The 13,877-nt window shown below is 34.8% G+C and overlaps 1 protein-coding gene across 1 annotated transcript; it reads left to right on the top strand.

The window, feature by feature from the left end:
* The first annotated feature begins 539 nt into the window (after positions 1-539).
* On the top strand, positions 540-13,732 carry LOC144968438 (uncharacterized). The gene is made up of 3 exons (XM_078906813.1): positions 540-572; positions 949-1,139; positions 11,606-13,732. The coding sequence occupies exon 3, from the start codon at positions 11,647-11,649 to the stop codon at positions 13,105-13,107; it is 1,461 nt and encodes a 486-aa protein (XP_078762939.1). The 5' UTR covers positions 540-572; positions 949-1,139; positions 11,606-11,646; the 3' UTR covers positions 13,108-13,732.
* Positions 13,733-13,877: the final 145 nt, after the last annotated feature.

Raw genomic sequence — 13,877 nt, 5'->3', positions numbered from 1 at the left:
TCAAAAAATACCAAATTTGACCAAAAATTTGATAACATTTATTTCACTAGGTAGGTACCTGTCTAGAATAAGCAGTTTAAAAAAACCCCCAAAAAACAACATATTCTTCTTTCAAAAAAATTAATTCATCGTCGGGTATCAAATCGCTCGTAAAATGTTTAATCAATTCGACAGAGCTGGGAGAACAAATCCAACACACCAAGAGAGAGAGAGAGAGAGAGAGAGAGAGAGAGAGAGAGAGAGAGAGAGAGAGAGAGAGAGAGAGAGAGAGAGAGGGTGGCGTTTTGATCGGTGCATTTTGGTGACCTAATTTGTCCAGATTGGCTGCCTGGTGCCTTAAATAGTTTATTATGTTTATGAACAAATATAATTCTATGAATATTTAAAAAAAAATTAATTGGCCTTTGTTATTAATGTAGGATAGCATCTCCCCTCCCCATAAATTAAATGATTTCAAGAATACAGTAATAAATGTGTGGTGTAGCCTTTACTATGGCAGGGAGGCCCACTCAGTACACCTGGCGCATCATTGTAATTTTAGCACTTCCGTCAGCCAAGCCAGCCCAACCAGGGTTGCCAGTTTGGCATTTTAAATGCCAGATTCCAAAAATCTGGCATTTTTGAAAACCGTTTGGCATTAGAAAAATCATTTGGCATTTGGCATTTTCATTTGGCATTTTCTTTTCTTGTATATTATACTTCAAATGACACTTTTTCTTAATTATTTCATTACCCCAACAGGAAATTTAGTATAATTCAAAAAAAAAAGAAAAGAAAACACGCAAGCCACCAGGATATGATAGTAAATTGTCTATCAAAAGTGAGTAGTTTTCTTAGTGGGGGTGGAGTCAACAGACTTTGGCATTTTTTTGAGTGTTTTGGCATTTTTTGAGTCTTCCCCTGGCATTTTGTTGAAAAATAATCTGGCAACCCTGAGCCCAACCGAAGCTCGATTTCATTCAACCTCATCCGCCTCATCCTGCCCATTCACAAGTTGGCGATAAAACAAAGCCAGAGGGCTCTGGTTGTGTGTTAGAATTTGTTTTGAATTTTACTTTCAATACTTTACGTATGTGGGATTATTTCATTATGGATAAAATGGTTGAGACGAGGAACGTCCAAATTCAACTTTCATCAAGGTATTCTACTTCTAGATAGATATTTTGCGTTTTCAAATTCTATTTTTGTACGAATTCAACCTACCAAAATAACAAGAACGAATCATTCATTAAAAGAAATGTTGATTATAAAAAAACCCCCATTGAAATGAAGTAAGAGAGTAATTTATTTTCAGGTATCTATATTTGAGTCAAATGAATGATTTTTTTCAATAAGTCTAGAAGGAAGACTAAGACCTAAGTAATAATAATAAAGGTCTATCTCTGGCTATCTAAATCTAAGTTAAGTGTCTAAGTCTCAGACTTACTGTCTGAGGAAAATAGTAAATAGATAGAACTTAAAAGTTAAACTTTTTTATTTTAATGGGAATAAAAATCTCAACATTAAATCAATTAATTCATTAATCATAAATTATAAATACCACAGTTACAGTGACAGTGAAAAGAGCATAGATAGTATAGACATAGACATCTAGATAGATAACGATCGAATCCTCGACTGAGGCCGAGGCATTCTTCATTATCTATCTACTTCATAACTTCATATTCATTGTTGACTTTGGCCTGATTGACGAGAGTCAGAGGAGGAATTTCCTCCTTACTTTAAAAAATTACATTATTTCCTCATCAATATCCGTGTACTGGCAGTGGGGAACTTGTTTATGGTGAAACAAATATTGACCAGTTTCCCCACATTCCAGAAGTTAGCTAGAGGCTAGAGTATCAATGAATTATCATTAGGAAGCCGCTATTTTCACCGTTATTTTCAGATGCGAAAATTTTAGAATTATAAGTTTAATAAGCCACATCAACAAAATACTGTTGCGTATAATTATCAACAGGCTAAGGAATAAGATTAACCCCGAAATCGCAGAAGAACAATATGGATTCCAACCTGACAGAGGGACAAGGAACGCAATATACCTCCTCCGTGTTTTAAGTGAAAGAGCTATACAGGTTCAGACCCCACTATACCTCTGTTTTGTCGACTACAAAAAAGCTTTTGATAGAGTACGCCACGAAGAAATACTTAAACAACTGCACTCCATTGGCGCTGATGAGAAAGACCTCAGACTCATGCAAACATTATACTACACCCAGCAGGCATCTATCAAAATCGGAAACTCTACAGGAAATTCCATTCCTATTAAGAAAGGAGTCCGTCAAGGGTGTGTTGCCTCACCAGATCTGTTTAATCTATACCAAGAAACAATCATGAGGGGCATAAATAATATGGAGGGAATAAAAGTGGGAGGTCACAACATAAATAATATAAGATACGCAGACGATACGGTACTCATTGCAACATCAGAAATCCAACTTCAAAAGATTGTTGACAAAGTGGTAGTAGATAGTGAAGCCAAGGGAATGGAAGTGAATATCACCAAAACGGAATGCATGGTAATACAGAAAAACCCCGAAAACAACAACACCTGCAATATAACGATTCACGGCGAGCAACTTACCAACGTAGAAAGTTTTAAATACCTAGGTTCAATAGTGACAACAGATGGAAGATGTAACCGAGACATACGAGCAAGAATAACTCAAGCCAAACAGGCCTTCATGGACCTGGGAAACATTTTGAAAAACAAACAGATGTCGTTCGGGATTAGATTCCGAGTCTTGAAGTGCTACGTGTGGCCAATCTTGTTATACGGATGCGAAAGCTGGACTACAAATGCAGAAACACAAAAGAACATTGAAGCTTTTGAAATGTGGTGCTTGAGAAGGATGCAGAGAATATCGTATACTGCACACAAAACGAACGAAGAAGTGCTAAAACAAACATACCAACAAAGGAAACTAATGCCCTTAATAGTGGATCGACAACTATCCTTTTTCGGACACATAGTAAGGAAAGATAAGAATGAATACCTGGCAAGTTGTGGAAAAATACCTGGTAAACGCGCCCGGGGGAGACAAAGAAAAACACTCATAGACCAACTGAAGGGCTTCACCAGCCTAACAATCCAAGAGCTGTTTGAAAAGGCAAGAGACAGGGAGGAATGGAGAGAGATAATTCATGCAGTATCCGAAGCCTGGACCAGGCATGGAACCTAGAAGAAGAAGAAGAGAATTTTCACCGTACGGTGAAAATAGTCTGTCATGCTATTTTCACCGTACGATGATAATAATTAATAGCCTGACCGTGTGTAGGAGGCTATTTTCACCGTACGGTAATATCTTGGTTAACGATTTTCACCGTACGATGATAGTGTGGGAGACTTTTTCACCGTCCCGTAATATTATGGTGGACGATTTTCAGTGTACGATGATAATAGTGTGGGAGACTTTGTTCATCGTACCGTAATATCTTGGTGGACGATTTTCACCCTACGGTGATAATAATGTGGGAGACTTTTTTCACTGTCCCGTAATATTTTGGTGGACGATTTTCACAGTACGGTGATAATAGTGTGGGAGACTTTTTTCACCGTACGAGTAATATCTATGTGGACGATTTTCACTGTACGATGATAATAGTGTGGTAGTGGTAGACTTTTCACCGTCCCGTAATATTTTGGTGGACGATTTTTAGCGTACGGTGATAATAGTTTGGGAGACTTTTATCACCGTATGGTAATATTTTGGTGGAGATTTTCACCGTACGGTGATAATAGTGTAGGAGACTTTTTTCAGCGTACGGTAATATCTTGGTGGACGATTTTCACCGTACGGTGATAATGGTGTGGAAGGCTATATTCAGTGTACGGCGATACTAGTGCGAGAGAGTACATATATTCATTATAATTGTGTGGAAAGCTATATTCATCGTACAGTGATAATAGTGTGGGAGACGATTTTTATCTTACTGTGAAAATAGCCTGACACACTATTCACCGTATGGTGATAATGGTGTGAAAGGCTATATTCAGTGTACGGTGATAATAGTGTGGGAGACTATATTCGCTATAACGGTGTGGCACGCGATATTCACTGTACGGTGCTAATAGTGTGGGAGACTATTTTCACCGTACGGTAATATCTTGGACGATTTTCACCGTACAGTGATAATGGTGTGGAAGGCTATATTCAGGCAGTGTACGGTGATAATAGTGCGGGAGACTACATATATTCATTATAATGGTGTGGAAAGCTATATTCATCGTACGGTGATAATAGTGTGGGAGACGATTTTCATCTTGCGGTGAAAATAGCCTGATACACTATTTTCACCGTACGGTAATTCTATATTATCCACTGTACGGTGATAACAGTGGGGCCGACTATTTTCACCGTACGGTAATATCTTGGTGATATCAGTAATAGTGTGGGAGACTATTTTCACCGTATGGTAATATCTTGGTGATAATAGTGTGGGAGACTACATATGTATTTTCACCGTACGGTAATATCGTGGTGGACGATTTTCACCATACGGTGAGAGTATATGTGGGAGACTTTTTTCACCATCCCGTAATATTTTGGTGGACGATTTTCACCGTACGGTGATGATAGTGTGGGAGACTATTTTCACCGTACGGTCATATCTTGGTGTACACTATTTTCACCGTACGGTGATAATGGTATCTTGGTAGTTAACAAACTTCGCAGTGTTTGTCTATGTTGAACCCATGACCTTAAGAAGTCGGGGGTAGCGGCTCAAGATAGACATAGAGATTGAAATCACTATTTCTCGAGTTGTGAATAGCTCATACTCATACAGTAGAGCCACGCCCTCCCCGGCCAGGTGTTGTTGTTGTACTAGAAAGGTCGCGGGTTCGAGACCCCATCGCCGCCACGAAATTGGAAAGCTTCATCGGTAACTGTAACCAATTATGAATCCGCCTGTATTATTATAGCTTTGGGAGGCCTTCCGAAAGCTCATCATGCCAAATATTCGCTCCTAAGAAAAAATACAACCTAGTATCTTTAACTACTCCTAATAGGAAAACAAACAAAAAAACAACCCTAGGACTGCTTTGCACTGCCTTTCAATACCTCACAAATCAAAATGGCGGCCGATATTCAAAACAATGGTCAAATTAGGAAATTTTTAACTTGATGACAAATTAAATAAATAGACGTCTTGACAAAAGGTCCAAAGTGAAAAATACAAATTGAAAGAAATGCTATAACGAGGAGCTTTCGACTTTCGGGAGGCCTCCCTTGTTCTCGGCAAACTTTTTCTTCTTTTTTTTTTAACTGGTCTGCGCGCAGGAAGAAATGATGTCGGGTCGAATTCTAATGGTCTGGATGCAGAGGCACATATGTCACAGTTAATATCCTGGCTTCTGATTGGCTAATACATACGTGAAAATAGTCTGTCAGACAGTTTGATACAGTGAAAATAGTCAGTCCGTTATCATTATCACAACTTTTATTTTAAAATTGGTCTTAAACTCATAAAGGGCACTAAAAGTGGGGATTAGTGCAGTAAAATGGGGCTAGGCCAGGCAAGTTCAATTTTTGTTCTCTTTTTTTTTTTTCACTTTTTGTAACCATCAGCACTGATTAGGATGGTGGCGATGCTTAACATTAACAGTGTTAAATGTGTTAATAAATAAGTCATCAAAGACCTTAGCCAATTGGAAACGATAGCCTTTGTATGCCCAATGACATCAATAGTCAAATACCAAATGATAGGGGTTGGTTTGGTGCCTGTCGGCATCGGATTGTGTATAACAGTGACCAATCACAGTGATTGACACTTCTTGTTGATTATTGCACACACATTAATTGAGAAGGCAGGGCTGTAACCAATGAAAAATAAGTGTTTGGATCCAGAAACAAGAATTTCCGGATTCTGGAGTACAAATAAAGAAGAAAACATTCTCATCCCTGGGCGACCTGTCCGGATTGTGGAGATCCGGATAAAGAGAGATGCGACTATATCAAACTATTTACGCACTTTAAAGATTTAGATTTAAATGAGAGTAGTTATAAATGTGTGACTCTCAGACAAACACAAATAGTAATATATATATATATATATATATAGTAAAGTGGTTTCACATATAATATAAATTAAATGTGATACCTTTAATTCATTTTTATAAATGAAAAAAAGAGTAAAGAAATGGGAAAAGAAAACATGATATAAAATCAAAGTGTTGTTTTCATCATTGGCTTGCAATGTATGTTTATATATTACCATTATCACACTGAATGGTGTTGAGTCATTAGTCTTTTATTTATTTATTTATATATTTTTTATTTAGTTAATCGATCACTAGATTCTCATTTATATAAACAGATTAAACATCTTATATATACGGTGAAGTCTTCAATCAAATATATCTAAATGTTGTTATTATAAATTTATTGAGAATTCCATAATCATGTTTGGTTCTTGTCACGAGGTCAGTTCGATAGAAATTAAGCTACCATTGTAGGAGATTTCAATCTACTCAGACATATAGAAGAGTTTCAAAAAGAGGACTGTTGTTTCAGATTGCACAAAGCACAGACAAGAAGTCAAGAATAACAAGCAATATAATTATAGATATATTTATTGACAAAGCTAATAATATAGTATAGTACAGGGAAATTATTGTGATAGCAGGTTCTTAAATCAAATAATAATAGACTATTATACGAACTATAATCAATCTATTAAATTACAAAGTATTTGACGTTACCAGGGACTTTGTACAAGATATGAAAAATAAAATATTATAGGGACTTTGGGTATTTTGTCTTACCTTACTCTCGAAGAATAATAATAGGTAAAATAACACAATTAAATATTAGCACTTAAATTAACAATAACACAAGTCATTGCAAACTGTCCTGTGTACACACAGACCAATCAGAATATCAGTATCACGACCCGGTTATGTTGAACTTTGCTTGGGTGGACCTTGTTTGATAGGTTGACGACTCCAAAGTCGAAACAATGCAGGTTAAAGTTGTTATGGATGGAAACTTCTTGTTCTTGTCCTTCGTCTCCGGGTCCAAAGTAAAGTTGTGGTTGAAATCTTCTCGATAGTTCGTCCTTCGATATCACTCCAACATAACGTTGCGGATAAAACCTTTGACAGTTTGTCTTGGTGTCACTCCAACGTAAAGTTGGGGATAAATCCTCAGACAATTTCATCTTTTGGTGTCACTCAAACGTAAAGTAAAGTGCTGTAGAGTGTCAAACTCTAAATTACTAACTTGTATAGGAATTTCTTAATAAATTCTCTTAACAAATAAAATATTACCTTATATCAATAGAACCCAAATCGGTTGTAAATTAAATTGAATATAATATATAAATAAATGTTTAACAAAATAATGTTAGGATAAGCCTTTTACAAATGATTAATTGTATCAATAGTATGACAATGGTATTATAGTGAAAACAGTAATATTACTGAAGTCAAATAACAAATTACAAGTGTCATATCAACATCATTGAGGATTTAATGTTATCAATTACAATGCAAAGAAATCATTAATCAAATAAAATAATGATTTATCATTAGGAAATCATTATTATAAAAATACAACAGCATCATTTAAATGTGATGATATTATGTTAAAATATCAAATTAATAGACAGTTTCTATAATAATTACATTATAATTTGATACATACCTCAATGTTGGGCAAAAGTAAGACAAACGCGGCTGATTAACGATCACAAGTTTCATGTTTATAATAATCAACACTTTAGTGCTGTCTTTAAATATGAGTTAAACTTAGGACTTGTGTCCTTCAAATAAATGAAATGTGTCTATTATTATATACTCGTTGACTGACCAGGACTTCTAGGGCTCTGTCGTCTACGGACTCTCCAGGATAAGTGAAGTTACTCTTCAAACAGAGTTAATTTATATATTATTCTGGCAGGAAATTAGAATTTCATGTATGGTATAGTGCAGAATATCTTCCTACATTATTAAATTGAATTACTCAATATTGGATAACTCAAGACAGAACAATTTTACTAGTAAGTCATGCTTCGTGGGCGAATCATGTCAATATATTATCAACAATAACAATGCATGAGGATATTATAGGTGACACAAATAAGGCAAGAATCTGAAAGTGGGTTGGTTTTTGGTACAAAACATCCTGTTTATTATACATTGTTACCTGTTACGTAGTAATGGGGAAATTCCACGGGTAACGGACTGACAAATCAGACCAAAAATGCATACATTTCGTGCTCTGAAATGCAATGTATTTATTGTATGGAGCTAATATTTCCCATGGACATGTATCATGTCCTCCCTTATCATATATTAAAAGGATTACGATGAATCTTTATCAACTTGAATTTTTTTGACATTATAATGTTGGTAACGGACTGACATCAGAAAATCCATCTTTTTCAATTTTATATGTAGATGGATCAAACTTTCTGAAGTTAAACCTTCCAGTAACAAATAAGTTCTTTTATAGTAACCACGAGAAGTTGTTCTACAACCCACTAGCAATATTTAAAAGATTGTCCAAAATTTGAATCTGCAGTCTTAGAAAAAGTGTCGGTAACGGACTGACAAATGGATGGTAACGGACTGACACCTCTGAATTTTATTACTCAGAATAATGGTTACTACATAAAATCCAGAGCAAAGAACACATTATGTAATTATGAGCAACACTGAATACCCAGTGTGATTGATCAAACCATTACTCTTCCTTATATGGATGTCAAGCTACATTGGGCATGATGAGTAACTCGATGGGTGACATCTGATTACCTTAATCCCAACTTTGCTTTTTTAAAAACTAAATAATGAAATAATGATTTGTAGAGTTGAAATCTATTCTATCAAAGTCAAACGGGAACTTTATTTCAACTATGAAATTAAATTATCATTTTTTTAAAATGTAGATATGAAAGGACTTTAAAACTGGGGGAGGTTTAACATTCTTTTGGTACTTATTTTCAAAGCTTAATCTTTATTCTGTATTTCATCTTGATTCCTCAAGCTTAGGAATTGTCAATAGGCCATGACAGTCACTGCAAACTGGTCGATAATATTGGCAGTCAATCTCTTCCTCATCTGCACTTGACCAGAAAGCCAGTTATAAGATCTGAGAAAGATCTTCAAAAATTTCATTTGGACCATTTTTATCCTTGATCCTTGATTGTTACAATTTTCCTATGCAGATTGTGGGATTTCTCTTAGAAGTACATTCTGAGGTTCTGAGGGAGCAAAATAAACTTAAGCCAATTTTGATTCCTGGATGAAATTCACTAACAACCTCTTTTTCAGGGTTTTTTTATAGGAAACTTTTTAGAATTTTCATCCTTTCTTTTTTTTCATCTCTCACAATTATGAAATCTTTTTCCCTTGGTGCTTGCCAAGAGTAGTTCTTGTCCAAATAGAAATTTTCGATAAAATTATCATATTTCATCTTGAATTCCCATTTCCATGATTAAAATATTTCAAAAACCATTGATTGATGGATGCCCTTAGCAGTCCAGGCATAGTTTAATTTTTTTTTAAATTTTGGGAGGATTGTAGACTCAAAGTTGAATTCAGTAGTTTACTTTCCTGTGCTGAAATGTGAGGCAGATGTGGATTTAGGTGTGCTTGGTTTACTTTTTTTGGAGTTGTAGATTGATCGGCTTTTCTCTTCTTTTTTTTTTCCATTTTGCTTGAAAAATCCTGTTATTTCTTTTAAGCGTCCTTTACAATCATTTTCAAGTTTTCTTTGAGACTCCTGCTTTTGTTGCCTATCTTTTTCCTAAACAATGTAATGTCCATCAGTTTTCAGTCTTTCTTGATAATTTGAACCATGGACAGAGTAGGCATCTTGAACCTGTGAATAAAGAAAATTGAGCGAAATTACATCATAAGCTATGAAAGTCAAATCAGAATAAAAAGCAAATCTTGTTTTCTTAAAAATAATACAGCAAAACTAAGAAAATAAAGCTCATTTCTGACTTGTATCACATTACTTTGTAACAACTAAAATATTGACATTATACACAGCTATACAGCTTGCTGACCCACTATATTTAAAGCCTCAGGGACTCAAAAGTTTTCCACATTAATTTAAATTTTTGATTTCTTTTTTTTTTCTCCCATGGATTCTTGCCCCTTTAACAGAAGACTACTACTTGCTCCATTGTCATAAGGATATTATAGAACAATAAACAGTGTTTTTCCCTCAATTCAAACATAGCAAAAATCTTCAAGTGATCAAAAGATTCACAAGCTTTAAAAGATTCAACTTACCTATTGAAAAATAGCAGGCTTGATGTTGAAGACCAGTGTTTGAAATTTTATGATCCAAATGTTTATAAAATGGCTGCCTGATCAGTTGAAACACATTGGAGTGAGAGACTTAAAAAACAACTTTTATATATTGTCTTTGAATTAAAATAGAATTAGTCAGTCTGTTACTGTCAGTCCGTTACCCTTAAAAATGTCAGTCCGTTACCCAACAAAAGTACCTTAAATGATAAATATCTTGAAAAATTATCTTACAGTGCTAAAGCCATTCATGTAAGAACAGAAAATCTGAAATAGTGAGTCTGTACAACAATCACATCTTTCGTAGATGAAAAAATACTGTTTTAATGGTAACGGACTGACATACAATTTCCCAAGGTCATTAAAACGACAGATGAGGACAACATTTCATTAAAATCGTAAATTTGAATGTTTATATAGGTTTCTGATACTTATAATTGTTTTAATATCAATAAACAAAAGCAAAGGTGGCTATAATTTTGTAGAAGTTGCAAGATTTATAATATTGAGAAAATATTCTTTTCGTTCTTCAAATAGGGGATACCCTTACATAAAGCTACAATAAGCATCCTGTACCACAAATATGCACGAAATATGCTTATATTCATAATCCTGAATGATTTTCCAACAAATTGGTACCAAATTTTAATATGTTCTTAAGAATTTGTAAAACACCCATTCGGTTGACATTTTCGTGGAATTTCCCAATGAATTGATAAAACATGATGCAACAAACTATTTTTAACAAACAATTTATAAATGGGTTTAAGGCTATTAGTAAGACTTCCTTACAGTCATGTGATGGTCCATCTGGGAACATGATTGGAATTTGAAAGAAGCCAACATCAGCCATATTGACACATTGGATATTATTCAACAACAATATGGCTACTTGACCAAAAAAAATAAAAAAATGCAGTCAATGCAATCATTACACCCAACCCATTCACAACGATTGCACTAAATAAATGGAAATATTCAACACTTGTCTTCACAGAATTTTTTTTTACTGGCAACTGACCACCCACCATCATACACCACAAAAGCCAAACAGCATATCGACATTTCCCACATCCCTACATATATATGTGCACACACAGACACACACTTGTAACAAGTAATTTTATACTATCCAAAATACAGCAAGTTAGAGGCCATTTGACATTCTGTCCAAAAGAGGCAGAAATTTGCTGAAATTTATATGCGTGTGTGAGAGAGAGAGAGAGAGAGAGAGAGAGAGAGAGAGAGAGAGAGAGAGAGAGAGAGAGAGAGATACTTAATAAGATCTCTCTAAGATCATTTTAACCCAGAATCTAAATTTTTTCCCTCTTCCCCTCCCAGGATTGGTGTGCAACATGAGGTAAACTGAAAAGAGGATCAAAATGGATGATATGGATTTTGATGACGGGGAGAATCATCCTCTGAATAATAGTGAAGGTGTCCAAAAATTTTACTTTGCATCCTATATGGAAGTTTTTCATCAGAATCAAAAAGATGCCAATAATCTAGACAAGACTGGAAAATCTTTTAATACAACTCTGCCTTTTCTTATTTCCAACACATCTAAAGATATTTTTTATTTAAATGGGCAGAAAGCAATGTCCTTTTTACCCATTTTTATTGTACTTGGACTCATAATGGTGCTGAGTGTTTTATGCAATATTATTGTGTGTTACGTATACAGATGCCGCTCTAGGCGATCGACATCAAATTTTTTCTTCATATTCTTTGCCATATTTGACATTGTTGGATGCTTAATTGGAATTCCTGCTGAAATATTAGATTTGGCCTTACCATATGTGTATGATATAGTTCCTTTATGTAAAATTATGGGATTTTTAAAGACATGGATAGTTTGTGGCTTTTGTTTAACTCTAATCTGTGTTTCTTTTGATTGTTATAAAAAACTTTGTAGACCAAATGAAGAATTTGGAGTTAAAAAAGCAAGACTATATTGTGTCGCTGCTGTTGTCATAGCACTATTATTCTCCATATCATCTTTGGCTGTGTTTGGAACTAAAAAAGTGTTGACAATAAACCCAAGGGTATATGGGAAAACATGTTCGGTTGACCCTGATCTACCAAGATGGTTACAAATATTTTATTACATTTGTGTTTTGTTCCCCTTCACTGTCAGTTTAAGTGCTATGACTGTTTTTTATTGCCTTATTGGTGTTTGGTTGTGTAAACAGAAACAAGCTGCTGAGAGGGGAGAAAAGTCAAGTGCAGTGAAACGTGCATTTCCTAAAACACACCGATTTGTAAAAGAGGAGACAAGCTCATCCTCAATTACAAATGAAGAGTTAAGTCGCTTGTACAGTCCAGTGAAGATGACTTACTCACCCAAACCTATTCATGTGGATCAGACGAGAGCTCCTTTAAAAACAGGTGGTCTTGTTAAATCTGGGAGGCCCCCTGTTAATAGTTCTGTACAAAACAATGTAGTGGTTCCTCTCCATGTTAAGACTACAAAGCAAGCATTAATTTTTATGGTAATATCTGTAATTTTTGTTTTTTTCATGTTGCCATTTGTAGTAGTAACAACTTTGTGTGCTTCCACAAATTTCTTTGACAGATTTTCATCAGATGAGACTGAAATTGTGTTCAATTTCTGTGTGCGTTCCTACCTCTTAAACTATCTAGTAAAACCATTTGTATACCTCATTTGCAATGTAAACTTTAGGACAGAAGTAAAGCAGCTTTTCCACAAAGTCTGGGCATTGTGCACAAAATCTGCCTCTGAACAAGCGACATCACGCCAGCTACAAAGGTCTCTTACAATGAGTGCTCCAAGGTCAACATCTAGAACTCCCATATACAGACCACCACCCAGCTCAGTGTGATTTTGAAGGAATTTTATTGTCCTTGTAGTGGAACTCGTTTTTTTTTGTTGGTGTTTTTGATTATTCTGTAGTTTTAAAGCCATGCATCTTTGGGTTGTTTTAAATGTCAAGGTGTGGAATTCGATTAACACACTTGGAAATCAGGGTTCGATCTTTTATTTATTTAGAGATCAAAAATAGAAAAAATGCTTAGATTTTTTGTTTGATAAAATTAATAATTATTATAATTTCTTTGTTGATAAAATGATAATGTCATCAAAATTCTTAAACAGATTACTTATACGGTGTTTATGTTTATAAGCGCATAGATTTTAAGCACAATCTGGCTCTAAGTATATTCCCACTCCAGCCATGAAGTCTAATTTTTACCTATTAAATTTATCCCTTTATAAGTGCGCTAACCCAGATGGGCTCTGCTTATAAGCATGTTCATTTTTCTAACAGATTTTTAGAAAATGTGAGATGATCTGGCACAACCCATCGGATAACAGAAGATTTCAAATCCCATATTATTAATTCATTGAATAGAGGCACCCTTTTGGAACAAAATGCAGTTTGAATTTAGTAATTATCTTAATTAGGGCTCAGATTATTCACATTCGAAAGGAGGAGGGCCAAAATAAAATTTTAAAAGAGAAAATCACTTTGAAAGACAAGACATATTTATTAAAATACTGATACATTATCATCACAATAACACTTGCATACCGCTTTCATACTCAAACATTGAAAATAATGCCCTTCTGTAACATAAACCAAAGATTGTGACT

This window comes from Berghia stephanieae, chromosome 1 (assembly GCF_034508935.2).
Source record: "Berghia stephanieae isolate SIO BIC M18660-M18661 chromosome 1, UCSD_Bste_1.3, whole genome shotgun sequence".
In the NCBI taxonomy this organism is placed as follows: Eukaryota; Metazoa; Mollusca; class Gastropoda; order Nudibranchia; family Aeolidiidae; genus Berghia; species Berghia stephanieae.
This window is presented reverse-complemented; position numbering and strand designations above follow the sequence as displayed.

What these genes read in the sequence shown, in the direction of transcription:
- LOC144968438 (XM_078906813.1), top strand. Translation starts at nt 11,647, where the DNA reads ATGGATGATATGGATTTTGATGACGGGGAGAATCATCCTCTGAATAAT.